The sequence below is a fragment of the Berghia stephanieae genome, chromosome 5 (assembly GCF_034508935.2).
Source record: "Berghia stephanieae isolate SIO BIC M18660-M18661 chromosome 5, UCSD_Bste_1.3, whole genome shotgun sequence".
In the NCBI taxonomy this organism is placed as follows: Eukaryota; Metazoa; Mollusca; class Gastropoda; order Nudibranchia; family Aeolidiidae; genus Berghia; species Berghia stephanieae.
The window spans coordinates 20,960,069-20,981,822 of NC_088364.1; the positions used below are offsets into that span (position 1 = coordinate 20,960,069).

The 21,754-nt window shown below is 34.7% G+C and overlaps 1 protein-coding gene across 1 annotated transcript in view; it reads left to right on the top strand.

Annotated features, from left to right (window-relative positions):
* The window catches only part of LOC144972578 (eukaryotic translation initiation factor 3 subunit L-like), a 29,352-nt gene that overhangs the window by 860 nt on the left and 6,738 nt on the right, over positions 1 to 21,754 (top strand). Inside the window, exons 2-14 of the mRNA XM_078913953.1 lie at positions 4,897 to 4,945; positions 5,578 to 5,725; positions 7,690 to 7,769; positions 10,158 to 10,219; positions 10,823 to 10,892; positions 11,279 to 11,352; positions 12,150 to 12,230; positions 12,769 to 12,859; positions 13,730 to 13,884; positions 17,352 to 17,522; positions 18,394 to 18,527; positions 19,599 to 19,698; positions 21,412 to 21,485. Of these exons, the coding sequence (XP_078770079.1) occupies positions 4,897 to 4,945; positions 5,578 to 5,725; positions 7,690 to 7,769; positions 10,158 to 10,219; positions 10,823 to 10,892; positions 11,279 to 11,352; positions 12,150 to 12,230; positions 12,769 to 12,859; positions 13,730 to 13,884; positions 17,352 to 17,522; positions 18,394 to 18,527; positions 19,599 to 19,698; positions 21,412 to 21,485 (1,289 nt within the window). The remainder of the gene's footprint in view (positions 1 to 4,896; positions 4,946 to 5,577; positions 5,726 to 7,689; positions 7,770 to 10,157; positions 10,220 to 10,822; positions 10,893 to 11,278; positions 11,353 to 12,149; positions 12,231 to 12,768; positions 12,860 to 13,729; positions 13,885 to 17,351; positions 17,523 to 18,393; positions 18,528 to 19,598; positions 19,699 to 21,411; positions 21,486 to 21,754) is intronic.

The following is a 21,754-nucleotide window of genomic DNA, read 5'->3' on the forward strand; positions in this document are numbered from 1 at the left end:
AGGCTCACTGTAAGGTGAAACTCGTTTTTTGGAACTTTATTTTTGACCCTTTACTGTTTTGGTCACCATGGCGTTATTTGTGAACCTATGTGACTAACTTTGGTATCATTATAAAGGGCACAAAACAAGCTTTCTAACGGTGTATTTCATTCTTAATTCCTGATTGTATTTCTCAGAAAGCTTATGTAATAAAAATTTATAAATTTTTGAATTATAAGAACTTTTTAAATTATGGATACATTTTAATTATACTTCATACATCGATAGACAATTAATTGAAGAATATCTCTGCCAAATTTCATCAAAATTGATACACTCGCTCATTATTTTATTTTTTCCGCCATCAACCCCACTTTTTAGGACAAAAACTTCATATTTTTTCCCCTTTCCATTGATCCTTAATTTTTTCCATACTTTCCATCCATAAAAATGATTTATATGAAAATAAAGCTTATTTTCTGACCATTAAAATGATACCTAACACTTGCCATTTATTTTTTAATTGAAACAAAATTACTGAAAACAATAAGTGGGTCATGTTGACTGTAAAACTCAAAATTTCCCGATCGCCGCGAGATGCTGGTTTTGAGGCAGCAGTGAGATCACAGATTCTCTCTGTAAAATTGACAAAAAATTTCAATAGAAAAATATAAATAACTCTGGAACCGTAGGTCGTAGAGAAACAAATAAGGTATCAATTTTTTTGTTTTTTCAAGTCCCATCCCCCTGACTGAGTCAAATCAAGATATTTTGAGTTTGAAAATTTTATCAAAGTGCCTAATTAGACGCCATTAGCTCTAAAACTCTCACTCACTTCGTTCAGGTGCGGCTAGTTAGCAGCCTCTCTCTCTCTCTCTCTCTCTCTCTCTCTCTCTCTCTCTCTCTCTCTCTCTCTCTCTCTCTCTCTCTCTCTCTCTCTCTCTCTCTCTCTCTCTCTCTCCCTCCCTCTTTCTTTCATTCTTTCTCTGTCTTTCTTTCTTTCTCTTTCTCTCTCTTCTTTTTACTTTCTCTTTTTTTCTATCTCTCTCCCTCTTTCTTCCTTTCCCAATCTCTTTCTTTCTCTATTTCTCCCCCCCTCTCTCTCTCTCTCTCTCTCTCTCTCTCTCTCTCTCTCTCTCCCGGTCTTTCTACATTCTTTCTTTGTTTCTCTCTCTCTCACTCTTTCTTTCATTCTTTCTCTATCCTTTTCTTTCTTTCTTTCTTTCCCTATCTCTCATTTTCTCTCTCTCTCTCTCTCTCTCTCTCTCTCTCTCTCTCTCTCTCTCTCTCTCTCTCTCTCTCTCTCTCTCTCTCTCTCTCCTTTCTTTCATTCTTTCCCAATCGCTTTCTTTTTCTATCTCTTTCTCTCTCTCTCTCTCTCTCTCTCTCTCTCTCTCTCTCTCTCTCTCTCTCTCTCTCTCTCTCTCTCTCTTCTCTCTCTCCTCTCTCTCTCTCTCTCTCTCTCTCTCTCCTCTCTCTCTCTCTCTCTCCCGGTCTTTCTACATTCTTTCTTTGTTTCTCTCTCTCTCACTCTTCTTTCATTCTTTCTCTATCCCTTTCTTTCTTTCTTTCTTTCCCTATCTCTCATTTTCTCTCTCTCTCTCTTTCTTTCATTCTTTCCCAATCTCTTTCTTTTTCTCTCTCTCTCTCTCTCTCTCTCTCTCTCTCTCTCTCTCTCTCTCTCTCTCTCTCTCTCTCTCTCTCTCTCTCTCTCTCTCTTTTCCTTTCTCTTTTTCTCTATCTATCTCTTTCCCTAGTGGTACCTCAAAGCCTAGGCAGAGGGGTCTGACCACAAGGTGAACACCGCTTTGGCGGAGAACAATAAAACAACCTCCTAACTGGGAAGGGAGGAGCAATACAGCGATCACTCTTGTCTGGTCGGAACAAACACTGGGTCAATCGGTAAAGGAGTAGGAGCAACGCGATGGTAGGACCAAAGTAAAATGCCCTCTCCACCTCGGCGCCCCAATGAGGATCAGTCTTGGGCACCTCTATTCTTTTGGATCATGACCGCCCATGGTAGAGAATCATCATCATTATTTACTTTCTTTTTTTTAAAAATATTATTCAAAAGAACAATATTTAAGCATGAGGTGTTTCGCAATGTGCATTTTTACCATGGACATCCACATGGGGGGGGGGGGGGTAGTCATTTGTCAACAATATGGTTGGGAGGTGGGTGGGGGGGGGGGGGGGTTCTAAAATTATGGTCAAAATGTGTCCGGTTTGTGAACGGCCTCTTTTCTGAAATTGGATTCAAACCCACTCTCACGTGAGAAGACTGCACCCTGAATGTTAGACGTCTACGTATTGTATAATTATATGTAATAAAAATGACAGTACCGTAAAAATCGCTAAGAGAATTGACTTTACATTAATTGTTTGTTAATTTTAGTTTCAGCTTTAGATCTAAATATGTTAGATGAAATTAATTTTGCTTTCATTCACCGCCTCTAGATCTGTACATCTAAATATCGGGAGAAATGATATGTGAAGTTTTGTGGATACTGCAAAAAGATGATAATCTATAACTATGCGGATAATTGAACAGAATCGCATCAACGCCGTAAAAATAGCCATGAGAACCGTCTTTACGGGACTGTAAAAATAGCCCCGAGAACCATCTTTACGGGACTGTAAAAATAGCCACTGCGGTACTGTATTGTTAGGTACTTTGGTAAAAAAATCAAATTGGGTTGAGCTCAATGAAACCTATATCATTTTAAAGTGCTTTTCAACACGATTCTAATGATACCAAAATTGTGAAAATCAGATAAGCAGAAGGAAAGTTATGTTAGTTTAAAGGCTGAAAAATGGTCTTCTATTTGCCTTTGTTATTTACTGACGGACTTTGTGACCTGAAAAGTGTTGCATTTCCGGTAGTAACCACCATTTGGATTTCAAAACTGGTCTAAAATGGCCGCTAATATTTGAGTAAGGATTTTGCTGGAACGAATTTCATTGATGCGGTATACAACTTTGCCCTGAATTTAATTTTATATAAAAGTTAAGACGTTAAAAAAACGAGCCAGCATGAAATTTTGATTTACCAAGTTCTAATCTTTTAATTATCCAAAGCTAAATTATACCCTATTATATCCATAATCAAAAGTTATACTAAATTGTCATTGATTTTAAAATAAACTACACCAAACGATAGAGTAATTTCTCCTGAAGAAAATAAGACATCAATCATTAAAATCCATCCATAAACAAAAAATCTATGGAACTTTTTCTGAGACCCATCACTCAAAAGTCCAAAAAATCGGGTCACAGCCACTAGCCCATTTATCGGCTCCCTGCTGGAGGGCCAAATGGACGTTTACCAAAGTACCTAGTATTGTTCCCATCCAAAGCCTCTCCATTATCATTCTCATTTTCTTTCACGATCCCAGGCTTCAGGCAGCCCCAACTGCTCTCTACCATTAACTAACTAAATTCCAGCTATTCACATTCCTGACATGCATTCCAGTTAAAATAATTCGTTTAATCATCTGAGGTTATCGAGTTCCTTGATCCAATGTAGGCTCACACTATTTGGTTGACCTTGTTTTGAAAAGGTCAAGGCGAATCTACTTCTTCTGATTGTCTATTGTCACTTGTAATATAAGAAGGGGTGGGTAGTTCAATTCTTGATGTATTTTGTTATGGTAATCTGTTAGGAACTTTACTCATATGAATAAAAACATGATAATCTTATAAATTCTAAATGCGATGGCTAGAATTATCCAGAAAATATACAGCAACTGTAATTATCTTGTTAATGTCTCATTTTAGTTGTAACCTCTGTCCGTTTCGTTAAAATGGGTTAAACCCGCCTTTTCACCAAAATATACCAAAGTTCATAAATAATGAAAGAACCATTGTCGTCTCTGGTAAAACAACTGAATTCATGTAAATTCTTCTTCCTGAGAGAATGGATGATGGTTGGTGGTTATCAAAACTTTTAAGTAAGCTGAAGTCAAATTATCGAAATATGTTGTGTGATGTCATCAAAATTGGTTAAGAATGTCAGAATAGCTTTATTGCATAACGATGTATTAAGACACTGCATTTTAATTTTAGCATTGCGGGAAAGGGGCCCGATGTTGTTTTCTTATATCGATATTTAATTTTCTTGAATTCGATTTCGATATTTTGCTAATTTTTACATTTGTTATGCCCCCTGAGTGTGTGATAGCTGGTGGTTTTGTAGAGCACTCAATTCCTGGGCAAATGGTGTGGTCACGGGTATTGATTACTGGTTGCAGAAATGCTTTTTAAAAAATTTTTTTTGGGTTGACCCAGTGCTGATAGGGTATCTAGCTGGTTGTTGGATCTGGAGAAAAATGTTTTGCAAAAGATTAATTTCCTGTTTTTAAAAAAGTTGCAAGCAATTGTAAAAATCCTGCTCAAACGGTCAAACGCAGGATAACGGTACTTTCAAATTTTATTTGTATTCATTTTCCGATTATGATTGACTTTAATGAGCACGTAATTTTCAAGTGGGGAAAAGAAACCAGAGTATTCTGGTGATCCCGAGAGTTTTAAAATTTCGTTCGAATTAGGAATTTAAAATGTTTGGAAAATAAAAATAGACAAATAGTTTCTATTCCATAATAAAAACATCCCCTGGGAATAAGATTTATGCCATTTTTTTCCCATACATTTCTGAGTACACCAAGACTTATCAACAGGTGTGTGGGAATAACAACAGCCTCTGTTCAACCATTTCCATCAGCAAGCATTGTAATTTTAGTGTCAGTACAACTACCCATAGGTGTAAAAATATTGTCTCAATTTACCACCCTTCACTAACGTACTCATCACTTGTCTTGATACTTAAACATATAGATATTGGTTTCATTACTAGTTATAGTCATAAATTGTGATATTTATAGTTATAGCCAGTTTACATGTTTTATCCTTTGCTTTCAGTATATTCCATACTATGACAGTTATGGAGATTATGATGCTGCTCATACAGGTAAGTTTTATTCTCATATATTTTGAGTTTTTACAATTTAGACAAATAAGTGTTCATGTTGTGGTCCTTTTATAGCTCCTATTCCTTAGATAAGGAAGGATACTTTTATAAAGATTAGAAATGGCACAGGACAAAGAATGTACTTATTTTACTAGAAAACATTCTGGAATGTGTCTCAAGCTGATGATATTTGCTATTAAGCAGAATAAATTATTTTTCTGACAAAAAATTTTTTTTTACTGTTTTTCTTTATTCATGTATCAAGCAAAAAAATTAATTTTTTTAAAAAATTTATGGATCATTTTGGAGCACTGTTACTCTTACCTTATACATTTAGATGAGTGAACACTAGTGGTCGCAGACCCTTAGTTGCTCTATACTTAAAGAATTTTGCAGATCAGTTGAAGATAAGGAATGACAAAATAGGAGGTCACTCATTGGTTGATAGAATTTGTCCTTGATCGTCTTTAATTTGATTATTTATTAACTGATTAAAACTTTGCAACTGAAGTGTAAATTTATTTGTTATTATTGGGCAAAGATTTAGCTGGCTTGTAACCAATTATTTGACAATCTTGCTGTTTTGTCGTGGACATTTTTTTTTCTTATTTTGTATTGTTTAATTCACATAGGTGATCCTCGCCAAGACATGGAGTATGAGCGTTATGCAACATCCCATAGTTACATTGTGCCTGAAGTGATTAAAAACTTCCTGCATCATTTCCAGAAATGTGTTAATCATCAGGATATTGTGGAAATACAGAACTCGTATGAAAATGGGTAGGAAAAATGTCTTTGTCATGTATTTTTAGTTTTGTTTTATTTTGTCTTTAACTGAGATACAAAGCTTTATTAATATTTGCTCTATAGATAATGTTATCTTAAAATAAGCACCATCCGAACAAAGTTTTGTTCCTGGATGGGATCTTTGACCTCCTAAGGTGGGTGGAGAGAAGTTACTATTGCTCTGTCTTCTGTTCCCCTTTATCTGTTATCCCTTTCCATGTTGCTCTTGTCTTTGTTCTGGATTGGCATGGCTCATTTATCCCCGGTCCTGGCAGAGAGTCTTAACTGAGAAAGAGGCAGTTTAATGAATAAGTTCTTTATTATTATTTTTATTTTTATTTTTTTTGTTTTTTTTTGAGAGTTGATATTTGTCCTATTTGAACCAGTCCCCTTTGTCTTTCTTTATCTTTGGTGCTTTTAACTTCAGGTTGTCAACTTTCCCCCTATCACTATCCTTTTTATCGGTGCTGAAATGACCTAATAGTGTCGTAAACGCAATGAAACTCTTAAAAGCACCAAAGTCTTTTTCCATCAGCTTGGTCCCAAAATTTTAAAATTTTCCCACATTATAAAGTGGCATAACCCTGCATGTTACAAGGTAGGTGTATCCTCAGCATGAAGTTTTAAAATTCTTCTCTATTAATTTCCATGGGCAGGGAGGTACTTAACTGTGTCTTCTATCCCCCTACATGTTTTCCAACTTGCTTTCTGTCTTTGTCTTGGAATGAGATTACTTGGTTTTTGTCCTGGCCCTGGCTTGATACCCTGGCTGAGAGGGAAACAGTCAAATGTATAGTTAGTTTTGGGAGATGATATTTTTTTCCTTGTAAATCATCTTTCTGTTATGCACCGTATTATGTTTTGAATACATATTATATATGATTTGTAAACATTTGAGTTTATTCCTCTTAGTGGGAACCTGTGCTTGTGTCTGGATGAGACTTTTAGTGATCTCAAACTTAGTACTTTGATAGTGTGCTCTTGGAATCTACATCTGTTTCCTATTTGAACCAATTCCCCTTTTGTCTTTCCTTTTCCTGGGTGCTTTAATTGTAATTCTAGCACTTTTTACTTTCCCATTTTCTTCCTTTTTTACTGGTGCTGATATGACCTTAATGAGAGAGAGAGAGAGGGGGGGGGGGGGGGGGGGGGGGGGGGGGGAGGGATGAGAAAGGATAAGATTCTTACCCTTAGAAAGGAAGAGGGAGGAATTTGATGTGCAAATCTCATTATCTCATTTCATGTAACTTTACTATAACAAAATTGCGTGTTATTGTTATGTATATAATATGAAGATATTACTATTTCTGACATAGGCGTGAAAGAACAGAGAGAGATAGATAGATAGAGATTGAGGAGGACCACAGGCTTTCCCTCTCATAGCTTGTTACAGGAATAATATAATATGGAGTATGATGAAGATGGTGAATGGTGTTATAGAGGAATGGTGAAAGTGAAGGATTGTAACGAAAATATTTGGAAGGTTGTTGTGTATGCGGGTTTTTTTTTAAATTTTGTTTTAAATTTTTTTATTTTTTTTTTAAATTTTTTTTACGATAACTACTATGTTACTAGTGTGCATCTTGTGTGAGTGTGTCTATATCAATATTGTATTGTTATAAATGTGTAACCAAATGAAAAATTGCCACTTTTTTGGGGACAATAAAGTTGGAGGTGGAAGTGATTAAATGTTCTCAACTCGCATGCTGATCTGGTGAAGAATTATGATTGTCATCTATCCTCTATAAAAATGTCATTATTTTGACAAACTGTAAGGTTTTTATAAGTGATACATTTCATCACTAAGTATTAAAAGTTTGTTCATGAATTATATTTAAATTGTGTATCATCACATCAGTGTTTTTTATATTATTTCTTTTTCTGTTCATAGGAATCAATGGAATAATGAATTTAGTTAATTTAATTTAATCTTTTTGCGATTTCTCTTATTATTTTAGGTTCAACAAACTGACAGATCGTTTCTTCAAGAACAGTGCTTGGCCAGAGGCTGAAGTTGTTGCTCCAATTGTCGGAAATGGTATTTATGCTCTTGGTTTTGGATGAAATAGTTACATATGAATTCATTATACACTAAGACCAAATAAAAACGTGAAATCACTCAGAATATTTGTTTGAATTCAAAGAAAGATTAAGTGGTCCAATTTCTGCATCCCTTTTTTAAAAGAAAGGTACTCTTCTGGTTGGTTGATGTCATGCTTACTGTTGTTTCCTTCAATATTTTGTTCAAAGTACTGTAGTCACAGCGTCATATTTTCGACTCTGAGCGCTACTTCAATCGCCTCACATCAGGCTGATCACCTGATACCCTTGCTCTCGGGGAAAACGTAATTGACTGTGACACGATAGGTATGCAAGCCGGACGTTGGCGTGGCATGCGCGTGTGGTGCATCACTGTGATGCAATTCTTTGCTTTGAAAATCCCTCTTTTGCCCCCTTCCCCCCACCAAACCTTCAGAACGATTCATTTTATTTTCATTATTCATGTTATCACCAAGTTCAGATTTGTTTCTGTGTAATTTTTACTGTTTCTTGGTTTTCAACTTGGAAAATAATATTAGTTAAAATACGACTGCTTATCGCTCTTGGAATGATATCAAATTTGATGTGAGTGATGTGATTAATTTAATTAATAACTCTGGTATGGATCCATGAAGTTTTATTTTTTTTCGTGATTCCCTATTTTGAAGTCTTTGTCTTTAATATAAGTTTTAGAATAAGTTCGCGATATGAGCGATTTAGGGATAAATGTTAAATATTCACATTTGTGCTCAAATGTATTATCTCAATGTGTTCTGGGGGGAGGTGGGTAGGGGGGCCTGTGACAGGCTTGGAATGCGAAATGCTATCATGGACAATTTGGTATAGGGTGTTCAGTTGTGTGAATTTAGCTTTGATTTCCCCAGCCAAGTCAATTGTTAATAAATTGCATGTGTGTTTGCATGTTTCTTCCACAACAGCTTCTAATAAGGCCCCTCTGACTTCCGCAGTCAAATACTTGTGACAGTGGTTGCCGACAAAGGCCCGACTATGATAGGCTTGGGGTGTTATCTTGTGTCTGGCTAAAATCGCATCCAGACTCGAGCAGATTGGGCCAGATCTTGAACTGAGGGTTTCAAATCCTAATGCATTATAACTTCTTTTCAATTTTTTTGTACGCCAGTTCGAATCTATGTCTGTCCCTTTCTGTACGACTAAGGATCAAGCACGTTTTTGTGTTTTTCAGTTGTTTTTTCAAATCCCGTCTATGACGCCAATTCTTTCCAAATATTTTCGAACTCAGCGCTCAGAGTCGAAAATATGACGCTGTGCTGTAGACAGAACCCAGTTACACAAGACACAAGAAAACATCGATAATTATCTCCACTTTTTTAGAACACACTTCACAAACATGATCATTCCAAAACAACACATACTGGAGCACCATTGCGTTCCATTCATGGTCAGATTTGGGTTTGGTCTTGGGCTCCATGGAGAGCAAGGCACTGAAGCCTGTCACCAAATCATAGGAAAATTGGACAAAAGAATGTGTGGTGTTAAAAGTGACGCTAAAAAAATCAAGCTCATCATGGAAGCAAATATTCTCCATACATCACCACGACTAAGCAACCAAGGAAAGTCACCAAAGAAAGCGAAAAAAAAAGTAATAAGGGAAATTCTCAATTATTATCTTTTAAAATAAAACAAACAAACTGATGCGCACATTTTGATAAAGTTAACTATTATGTTTAAAATTTCATATTTGGATTATTGAAAATTTTTTGTATAAAGTAAGATTTTATAAGATTGACAATTCCAAGATTATTGTGAAGCTAGCTTCAGTAAGCCTCTATGCAGACTTTCAAAAAATTCAGTAATGGGATATAGATAACTACTTCAAGAGCATTTTTTGGATTAACTATGAACTTCGCAAGAGAAATTGAGGGTGAGTTATAATTGTAATAGTTTTAAGAGTAATATAAAACAAAAAAATCAGATGTCCACGGATTCATTGTCTTGTAATCGACACTTTAATTGAAAAGTGTTAATGATAATCAGTTTAAAAAATGACCTACATTTGTTTCGTTCTAACTATCATTCCATCATTCATAGACTAATGAAACTTGTCATGTCATAACCATACATCATTACTAACAGTTTCCACCCTACATGCTTTCAATGGCATGTTTTGATTTAACGGGAATGCCCAACTGTTGATTGCATACAATTACTATAACATACATGTCCAGCAAGCGCGCCGTTCGTTTTCTCGCCGAAACTGGGTGAGTCATCACCTGGCACATCTGGCGTCACTTAACCGCGGTAGAGCTGTGGGGAGGCCGCGGTATTAAAGTATCGCAATTTGGACACTGTGTAGTATAGAATGTTTTATCATTTGGATGTTAATTTTCTTTTTCTTTATCCTCAGATAAGCGTTTCCTCATTTTGTATAAAGAGCTATATTTCCGCCATGTCTATGCTCGTGTCACAGTAAGTTATTTTAGATTTCACAATATCTATTTTTTACTTTAAGACCATGACTGTTTTTGACAATGAGTCTATGAGATAATTACATTTTGTGATTGTACCTACCTTTTTGATTTTTGTTCAAAAAATTCAATAACATCATCATGAGTTGAAGTTGGAGCTGAGTTTTGGCCTTTTAGATTTGTATACTAAGAAATTTATAGAATGAGAAAGTTTTGATTTAAGGTTGAAAGCAATAGATTTTTACTGCAGGAAAAATCCATGTCCACATGAAAAAAAATGTTTTAACGCTATTCTCATAAAAACATAATATTCCCTTTGAAGTATGAAATGTTTCTCAATACAACTCCACTGAAAAGTCAGAACCTATACAAGTTCCGACCAATGATAAATAACGATTTATACAAAATGCTGGTTTGTAAATTCCGACTGGTTTTCCTGGGCTACCACTCATATTGTCCTGGTTTGATGTACATAACATTGACAATAGTCCCCATGTTTAGGATCAGAAGTTCTCTCATGGTTGTTTTTTTTTTTTTTTTTTTTTTTTTAAGAGATTTTGAATAAGTGGGATTGATTATTTCATGTTGATATATTATATTACAGGGAGGTCCCACATTGGAGCAGAGGTTTGAGTCCTACTACAACTATTGTAACTTGTTCAACTACATCTTAAGTAAGTTTTTGTTTGTTTATTTATTTGTATTCTTGTTGTCTATGAGTTTTACATTTCAGTTTTTTTTTTTTTGGTTTTTTTTTTTTTGTTTTTGTTTTTTTTTTTGAAAGTTTGCTCATTTGTCTGTATATTAGAAGACCACTTTCAAATATTAGGTAATGTGTAGTCCTGTCTTCTATCGCTTTTTTTTTTTTTTGGGGGGGGGGGGTTGTTTTTGTGGCAATTATAGTCTCCACTTGTTGAGCTGTGATTGTCTTTGAAAACAATTTCTACCTTTTTAAAACCTTTTTCTTTTTTCTCCATGTCTTGATATACAGTTTTTGAAATAATTAAAATTGTTGAATTATCATACGTTTTAAAATAAATTGTATCCAATCGAATAACAGATGCTGAAGGCCCTGTCCCTTTGGAGTTGCCGGATCAATGGCTGTGGGATATCATTGATGAATTCATCTATCAGGTGGGGGTTTTTATGGAGTTGTCAAATGTTTAAAATAAAATATAGAACAGGCTTGTAATCTTTTTGAAGTGACAGTCAGCAAGCATGTTTATTATATTTTAATTATGACCTTCATTACAACGGGTTGGCTATCTAGTTGACTAATTTTAATTTTTTTTTCTTTCTCCGAAATGAACACCATTTAATTTAAGATAATGACCAGTATGATAATAGATGGGAAAGATATTGGGATGTCAAGTATTTTTAATGTTGGTTCTCTCCTCAGAAAAATCTAGTAAATAATAAAAAATCACCCAATTCCTTTCATTTCTTTAACTTTCAGTAAAAGAAAAAGTGTAAATAGATATTGTCAGGACATTGTTTAAAAATGGTTTAAAAATCGACTCAATTTCTATATGTTTCCTGCCTACTTTCAACTTTTAAGATGACTATTGGACAGATATTCCCATCAGTGTTTACTTTACTTGGGGGGGGGGGGGGGGGGTTGTTGTTATCATGTTTAATTGTAGGGCATGAGCAGACCTGCCAATTTTCCTAAATTTATGGGAAAATTTCAGATTTTTATTCTCATTCTTGATTTTTCTAGTTTCCAGTTTTTCCTCCAAATCTTTTATCTGTTTAACTATTCCAGAAAATCATATCTTTGTTATTTTCCCAGATTTGTCCAAAAAAAAATTCATAGTTTTAAAATCTCAAATTAGCATTTACCAACGATTTAAGTTTTCATGGTCTTGAAATGTTTTGAAAACTTGTACAAGTTTTTTGGGTTTTTAAAATTTTTGATTTATATTGTACAGTTCCAAGCCTTCTCCATCTTCCGCAATAAGAGCAACAAAAAGAGTGAGGATGAGATTGAACTACTGAGGACAAATCCCAAGGTTTGTTGAAAAATTTATTGTAAAACAGTTTATTAAAATTTTTATATATAGAACCCCAGTCTTGAAATATCTTTTATGCTAAATTTCGAAGCCATTTCCACTCACTTTCTTATTTTCAGACGATTCTCCATTTAAACCCATTAATTTTTGGTTCTAATCAAAATGATTAAATGAAATAAAATACAAAACATTGAGGAAATAAAAGGGTTGCATTTGCAGTCTGCCTTTGACCTAGTGTAAATCCCCTTTTATTATCTCTTATTTTGAGCCCTATTTGTATACATTTGATTCTTATTGTAGACATCAATATTGGTTAGCGAATTTCAGTAATATTTCCCACTTCAAAGGATTTGTCTCAAGATATCAGAAGCCACACTTGACTGGAAGGTGAGAGGTCTTCACTTTTATTAAAAATTGGTAACTTTTTTGAGGATAATTCTTTTCTAATTTATGTTATATCTTGGCTTTTCAGTTTATTTCAATTTTTATATAATTACTCATTCAAAATTATGATATTTATTGGTACAATTATTACCAGATGTGGAATGTACACAGCGTCCTGAATGTGTTGCACTCTTTGGTGGAAAAGTCAAACATAAACAAACAGCTTGAAGTTTACACAAGTGGAGGTATTGTCATTTTATTTGTTGTTTTTGTTTGTTTGGGGGGTTTCGTTTTGGTGCATATGTGAACATTTTCTGATATTTAAAAAAAATTCTGATAATATAGATCCAAAAGACAATAAGATTGCATGCTGATATGTTGATCGGATGTAAAGAATATTACAGTATATTGTTTCTGGGAAACTAGAGTAAATTTTAAATGCATTTTTGGTTTCATATTTTTCCATCTTTACAAGATATTGTTGTTTATCATTTTCTGTTAATTCTGACTTCCATTTTTTTTTTAAAGTAAAACTTTGATATTATAATCCAATCCACGCTTTTTGTGTCTTTTTCTTGTTCACAATTTTTTTGTATTTAAAGTAAAGCTTGAGATGATACTCATTAGCTGACTCAGATCAAATTTTCTTATACAGGTCACCAATTTATTGGAATTGTAAAAATTGCTGTGAAATAGATAACACAGCATTAGTACAGATTATTGTTTCGTGACTTTCAATTCAGGGGAACTGTCAACATATAAAACTGAAAATAAATACAAGGGGGGGGGGGGGGGGGCATAAACAATATAAAAGTTGTTGTGTTCATTACTGTGACGGTCATGGCTGATTATTATTAGGTGACAGTGAAGGGTTGAGAAAGAAACATACACGGCAATTGTTGTTATGCTACGAGGATGATTTTTGAGAATTTTATCAGACAGTGATTTCTTCCACATATAAAGTTAGAACTCCCGCTTTTTATTTTTTTTTTTCTCCTTCTTTTATTATTATTTATTTATTTATTTCATTATCTTTTAGTTTTAAAAAAAATGTGATTTATTTATTTTAGTGGTGTAATGAGTCATTACTCTAATAGTTAATTTTCCATCTGTAGGAGATCCCGACAGTGTTGCTGGTGATTTTGGACAGCACTCCTTATACAAGATGCTGGGTTACTTCAGTTTGGTTGGTCTACTGCGTCTTCATGCTTTGCTGGGAGACTACTACCAGTCCCTCAAAGTTTTGGAAAACATTGACTTCAATAAGAAGGTGGTTTAGATTTTTCAATAATATTCTCATTAATTTTTTAATATTTAAGGTTGTTACTATTAAAATTTATTACTTTAAGATTTAAGGGGGTCCTTTTAAAAAAAAAACTAAATTCTCCCTTGTCTGCCCAGTAGTGATTGAAAAGCTCAGTCTATGTTAGATCAGACATAAATTGACTTTCATTAGATTGGTGTCTATTGCAATCGTTACCATTCCTTAAATGTCACAGAGGTAGGATCTCCGTCTGGATGGGCCTCATTGTAAATATGAATTGTATAGATATAAAAGAATGGACTCGTTTGGTCTTTTTTTTTTTTCAAAATGTTGAATGAACCTGCATTCATGATATATAAAGTGTTGATTTGTACTGTACACAGCAGGGTGTTCAGCAAGGTCGTTTTGTCGTAAATTTGACATCTTGATCATAAATTTGCATCTATGATCATCCCAAAGTCATAAAATAATAGAAGCTTCAAAGATTTCTAAAAAATATATAATAATAATCATTTCAGGATTAAATCGGGTCTAAATTGCAAATGAAAAAAATGATGAGGTTTTAAGTAGCTGCCATTTTGACAAATCCAGGTCTTTAGTCAGAAATAATCCTTTAATTTTCTAACTGGAATGTTGCAGAAAAAGGCTGACCTTTGAACTATTGATTATTTACTATAATTTTTATGAAGGCTCTATGTGCCAGTTAGGGGGCCCAATAGCTCAGTTGGTAGAGCACTTGCTTCACACGCAAAGGGATCGTGAAGGACCCTAGGTGCAGTCAACATTTTTTCTGTCCACCCCGCAATGATTGGGTAGCTGGGTCTGTTAGATATGATGGAAAGTACTTTGAGATAGACTAGCATCCTATCCAAAAGATGGCAAGCAATTGCTGTTGCTAATGTCCGTTTCATGCCATAGAATCCAGGATAAACATGGGCTTATTGGTGCTGAAGGACTACTTTTTTTATGTACCGGCACTGAAGGACTACTTTTTTTATGTACCAGTTACCACAAAGTGGGTTGATACCACACACACATTTGATTCTATCTTGTTTGTAGGCCAACATCTTTTTTAATTTGAATCCAAATGGCACTCTTTTTTGGGACTCCTTTTGTGAACGATGCTTGTAAGACAAATCTATAATTGTAATCAGAGCTACGGAATGAATGGCAAAAAAAGTGGAATCATGTGCTTTCTAGCCTTTTGTACACTTGTGCTTGATGCTGATGAGATAATACGCACTGGCTGGTCATATAAGCAAGAATATAGAGATCTGGTTGGTCAGAAGTGTGAAAGTTGTTCTACGTGCTGTAGTCATAGTTCTGTGATTGATACCTGTTTAAGAATTAGTTTATTGCATTTGGGCCATTTCATGGAGAGGATCAAATTTTGGTTTAAAATCATGTTGATAAAAATTTTCTAAATCTGTATATAATAATGGAAGTAGGATGCTCAAGCTTCTCAATTCAAGGGGAGTCAACTATTGTCGTCTATTTTCTGATATTGATTCTTCAGTCTCTACTACAGGCCTGTAAATCTTCCGTCTATTGTCGGATTTCCGACAGCACGATTCTGCTCTTAAGTGCTAATATTTAAAAAAAAAAAGAAATAGTAGCAAAAATAAAATTCGTAACATCAAAGAACAGAACCAATAAAAAAGAAAATGAACGACTTTTATTTCGTTCCTCGAAAAAAATAGATTTTATTTCGTTTCAAAAGGCCGACTTAAAGATTTATTTTTTTAAATTTTCATTTGTCACATCAAGACAAAGCAAAATTTGCCGTCTATCTGGTAGCTATAATATTATCATGCCGCCTACATGCTCCGCTTGACGTGCATGTATTCACTGCCTGACTACTGTGCCACAACAGCCAGCGAGAATGGATCATGAAGTTCGCGTGAGTCGTCTTCACACACACACACACACACACACCTAGTCAGTAAATAACACACGCACAGAAGTGTGTCGAAACGGACCGGAAGGTTTCTTTCTATTTTGCTACCAACACACATGCATATCTCCGGTTCTTATTTCTCAGTCTCTATATTTCTTTGGTTCCGTCCGGATGTGAGACGGGAAAGAAATAATGCGAAATAATTATTTTTCTTCGAAATATATATTCTTCGTCGAAAGCTCTCATGTGACCGCACCACCTCTTCTTCTTCTTCTTCTTCTTCTTCTTCTTCTTCTTCTTCTTCTTCTTCTTCTTCTTCTTCTTCTTCTTCATCTTCTTCTTCTTCTTCTTCTTCTTCTTCTTCTTCTTCTTCTTCTTCTTCTTCTTTTAGAATTAATCCAAATAAGCGGGTGGTTGGATGGGCGCATCACCCTTGAATCATATACCTATGATGTTCGCATGGGTGTATGATCCGATAGTGATGTCGTTTCTTCTTCTCTTTACTAGCCTATCCTGCTTCTTTGGTTTTGTGATTGTATTTTTGACAGGGGATATTTTTTTTCTGCCTGTTTGTTCTTGGTTATTTATAATTTAGGTTATGATTTTGATTTACATTTGTACTATTTTTGTTAGATTGCTTGTTTTTTTTGTTTCAGCGGTCTCTCATATAACCTCAATTGTGTTGGAAGAGACCTAAAGCAACAAACAAACAAAAAAAAAATCCAAATAAACGAAAGAATCAGCGTAAACATTTAACACAAACAGGAGTGAAGATACGCAGCTTCCAGTGTCATCAAGCACAATTTATGTAATTTATGCGACACTGCGTAATAAGCTATGGAAAAGAATATTTTTCATTGACAGGCAAATATCAAGTATTTGAAATTAAGCTAACGGTCCTTTCCAAGCTAAGCCCAAAGCTAACATGTAACAAAAAACAAATCAAATTTTTCGACCAATTATTTTGGTTCTGATTTTTCTGATGTAATCTAAATGACATACACTGATCCCCTGATATTTTCTCATGTGGTTTACTAGATAAAAAAAGAGGTATTTACTCTCTGAAGCATTATGCTTTCATGAAAAATGGCCATATAGAGTAAAATGGAAATGACTGAATTAAAATTACCAAGTTAAACACTCAACATCTGTTGTGAAATGTAATTTTACATGATGTGGAACAGCCCCTTTTCTCTTTTTTTGTCATTGTCTTTTTTTAGTGTATTTCATTGTGCACCAGGATTGTACACTTTTTTCCCCTCTCAATCTTTCTTTTTTTAGGCCTAATGTACATTGCATCACCTCCTGGAGTGTTATATTTCATCTTACTAAAGTTAATAGTATTATTTATGTTTATAGAATGATCCAGACATTTTAATGGAACAAAAAGGAGGCATATCTCAGGGTTTGTTTAATATTTTACTTTTTTAAAAATTTGTTTTTCTGCTTTCCATATTACAATCGTATGAAGATCCTCCCCTTTTTCCTTTAAAATGTCCTATTTAACTCATTCGATGTTCCTTCTTTATTTATTTTTTTGCCTAATCAGGGTGTTTTTCATAATCTTCTCCCCCAGAGTTTGTACTCCAGAGTACCTGCTTGTCAAATCACCACATTTTACTATGTGGGATTCTCTTACTTGATGATGAGACGTTACCAGGACTCTATCAGAACCCTGTCCAATATTCTGCTCTACATTCAACGTACCAAGACCATGTTTCAGAATAGGTCTCAGCTCTATGATCAGGTGGGTTGTATACGATTTACACAACTGCGATTGATACTTCTCAACTTCAAGATGTGCTCATTTTTTATTATATAAAAATTTGTATGTATTAGCGTTTATTTCCTTTGCTGATCCTGGACTGCTGGACATTTGTCCTTTTCAGCGGCCAATAATTTCATCAGTAAAAAGTAAATGGTGGGTAGGGGTGTTTTGTAGCTGTTCTTGTTTGTTATTTTATCCATTATATATATATATAATTTTCAAAAATGTTTATGTTTACGTCTCATCCTTGATCCATCACAGTTAAAATCTCTTCAATAGTAATTGGGTAGGAAAATTCCAACGTTCTGCAACTCAATCTATGAGGGAATTTAAATTTATTTTTCTTTTGTCCATTGACACTCAGATCGATTTGTTAGACATAAGACATAGAATGCATTATTGTACATTGTTCTTATTGTCATCTCTTGCGACAAAGATCTCTAAATGCCTTTCATTTAACTTCCCCTGAAAATTATTTTCAATCCTAGCTTATGATTCCAAATTTAATAACCCATTTTTGGTTTCCAGTATGTTGGTTTGTCTCTGTGATGTCAGTTTCCCATTTTGTGTCATTTCGAGTTTCACAGAATAGAATGTTTTTTCTTTATTTTTTTTCAGTGTTTATGTCTCAGATTGTTTTGTTTATTTTAGGTCCATATTGCAATAATAAAGGCTCTAATGGCTAATATGATACAATTAGATGTCGAAACATTTGACTGCTGGCAACCCCTGTTTGTCTTTCCTAATTCTATAGAAAGCCTTTGATCTAAGGAAATATATTTATATAATTGTGAAATTAAATTATTTTTATGGTCCCTTCGATTTTCTGCATCCCATTTGAATGAGCCAGATCACCAAGATCAATGACAAGATGTATACTCTGCTAGCCATGGCTCTGGTGCTCCACCCAATGAGGATTGATGAAAGTGTTCACTCTCACTTGAAGGACAAATACCAGGATAAGATGAATAAAATGCAAAAGGGGTAAGACATTTCTGATATGTGTTCAGACACCTAAAATTAATAGGAGAGAAAATTAATATTGTGGTTATCATTATGTCAAATATCAATCTCAGTTCTCATAAGGTAACATAAAATGACACCTTTCAGTTACTCTATCACATGCAGTGGTGTACTCTATTTAGCTAGCATCTAAAACAAAGGGGATTTGGTTGAGACATCCCACTGGTTTGCATCTCAATGATTATTGTTTTGTTATGTTTAACTTTTTTTTTGCCATATCAAATGACATTGTCAGTAGTCTACAACTTATGGGTGACAGATTAGTAATGGATTGAAATGGGATGAACATTAGAGATTGTCCAGACATAATTGTCAGGTGACAAAGATTAATGACAGGATCAAATTGGGGGGTGGGCACTGATGTAAAATAAAAGTATGAAAGGGTTAATATGAAACAGAGTCCGACAAAACCGAAAGAAATGTACAAGAAAAAAAATCTCTTTCCCCCCCCCCAATCATTTTATGGGATGCTTTTTTCTTGTGTTTTTATAGTTTTTTTCTGCTTTGGCAATGTTTCATGCAACCTTTTCAGATTTTTATTCTGATGATTGCAGTAAGACCAAAGGTCTTTTTTTTTTTTTTTTCAATTAAATTTACTGGTTGTTTTTTCATTGTGATGGGGTTCCCAATAGCTCTGTTGGTAGAGCACTCTCGTCACGCACAAAGGGACCAAGATCGATCCTAGGTGCATTCAAGATTTTTTCTGACCCCCGTGTCCACTCAGGAATGAATGGGTAGCTGAGTCTGTTAGATTTGGTGGAAAGTACTTTGCAACAGACTAGCATCATATCCTAAGGATAGCAAGCAATTGCTATTGTTCATTTCATGCTATTGAAACCGGGATAAACTTCAGCTCCATGGGCCCAATGGCTCTGAAGGACTACTGCTGCTACTTATTTCATTGTGTTGGACAAACAGTTGCCAATACAGAGTCCAAAAAAAAGTGGGTTAAGGAAGATGGATGGTCTTTCAAGTAGGTTTGACTAAAGACCATTATTTTACTATATTTATTTATGTTTTTCCTATGTCCAGTGATATGGCGGAATTTGAAACCTCCTTCCAGTTTGCCTGTCCAAAATTTCTGTCACCGGTACCACCTAATTATGATGCAGTCTCTCCTTCTCAATACAAGGTAATTATTATTTTTGAAAAAATGAAAGAAACTTATGTTTTGATTTTTTTCTATTTTAATATAAATGATTTGATTGTTAGCCATTAGAGACAAAGAAGGGGACTGTTATATCTCACAATATATATAAGTACAGTCGAACTTGTGCTCACGGCCACTTGTATAAGGAGGCCACCTGCCATAGCGGCCAGCCTTAGTGGCTGACCATCATTTTTTCTTGTTTTGTTACTACATGAGGCAGCCACTTATTTCTAGGACAAAATAGTCCTTGGACTTGTGTAAGGCAGCCAGATGATATCTCTAATTGATAAAATTGAGCTCTTTCTTTCTGGTACTTAAAGGGTCCGGGAGTGTTACCAGTTCCTTGAGACCCTCCAAAACAAACAAATCTCTTCTTCACGCTATCTGCTCATCTTTGCAACGGTCAGACACTATCAATCTATCTTAAAAATAGTACATGACAGGTGGGTACTATATACTCTTCACACAGACAAACATGCCTTTAGCTTAATGATTATGCGTTAAAAGAAAATGTGAAGATAAATTGTCTATTGTATCATATAATAATGAAAGACCAATTGAACAAGACAGCGATCTGCAGTGTAAACCAAAAAGAAAGCAAACATGTTATGGCCAGCTCTATTATTGTCCCTCTTTTTAAAGTCGTCTTATTTCCACAATGATAATCTGACTTGAGTATCGTATTTCTGTCCCCAATTGAAAGTTTACTGTATGTTTGTCCAGGCGATCATGGCTAAATGACAAGCCAGTACAATGAGTTGGTAAATAACACATCTGTACTAATTGTGTTGCAAAATCCTTTTTGTCAATTCGTAAATCAAAGACCAAGGGCTATTTTAGACCAGATGTGATATCTAAAGGATAGCAACCAATTGCTATTGTTCGTTTATCACAATAGAAACTGGGATAGACTCTGGCACTATTGGCCTTATAGCTCTGAAGGACTACCTACATGGGTATGATTCAAAGAGATTAAACTGTAAAGGGAATGAGAGGGGGGGGGGGGGGGTGAGATGGAGGAAGAGAGAGAGCGACTGGCGGGATTGAAAGCATGCAATTAATTATAAATTGGACTGATCGATTTCATTTAAAATTGATAGAACATGTAACTCTTAGAAATATCCGACTTGCACAATTCGGCCAACTGTCTGTGGGGTCCCATGGGTGGCTGCTTGTTTGACTGTACTATGTTAAAGTAGTGGTTCACATTTCTTAATATTTACAAATTCGTTTTTCTTCTTTTTTTAAACACCATCTTTACTGTAAAAAGTAACCAAAAGTATCATTTCCCTTTCTCTTTAAATTTGCTTTATTTTCCTTTAGTTTGCTGACTTATGGCAGACTTAGGGGGAGGGTGTATCTTTGCTTGAGCAAGTCATCAGGCCCTAGCTCAATTTGAAGCACTGTACTGAGCTATAGCCTGGGTTATTCGAGTTATTCCTTGGAATAAGCCCGAAAAGACAAATTTCCCCTCCAGGATGAATATGGGGAATTTTATTATTTTTAGGTGTACAATATGCTTTAGAGCGTATTACACTTTTTTCCAATTTATGGTTTATTTTATTTTGATTTTAAAAACCAATCTTGATAATTGGTTTAGGGCATTTTTCTGGGTTTATTTTTCAAATGTGATCTTTGAGTCATTCAGAAGTTACTTTTGTTATTTATTTACACATGTGTGTATGGTCTCTCCAGGAACCCTACACCCTTCAACTGACAGTATTCAAGGATGAAGTTGAACAGCAGATTCAGGTTCCTACAGTTCGCAGGTAAGATATCTAATTGGAGTCCTTCAGAACCATACGGCCTAAGGAGCCTGAGTTTTCCCCAGTATACATACCTATACCAATTTAAATGCAATATTTTGATTTCTTGGTGATCGAATTTGGCCATAATTGGACTTTTTGCTCCTGATTCAGATTTTGAATGAAAATGAGGGAAATGTGATTATTTTGTGTATGTTCAAATGTAATCAGACTAGCATATTTCATAGGTATTAAAGTGACAATCCATATACATTAGGGTTAAAATTATGCAG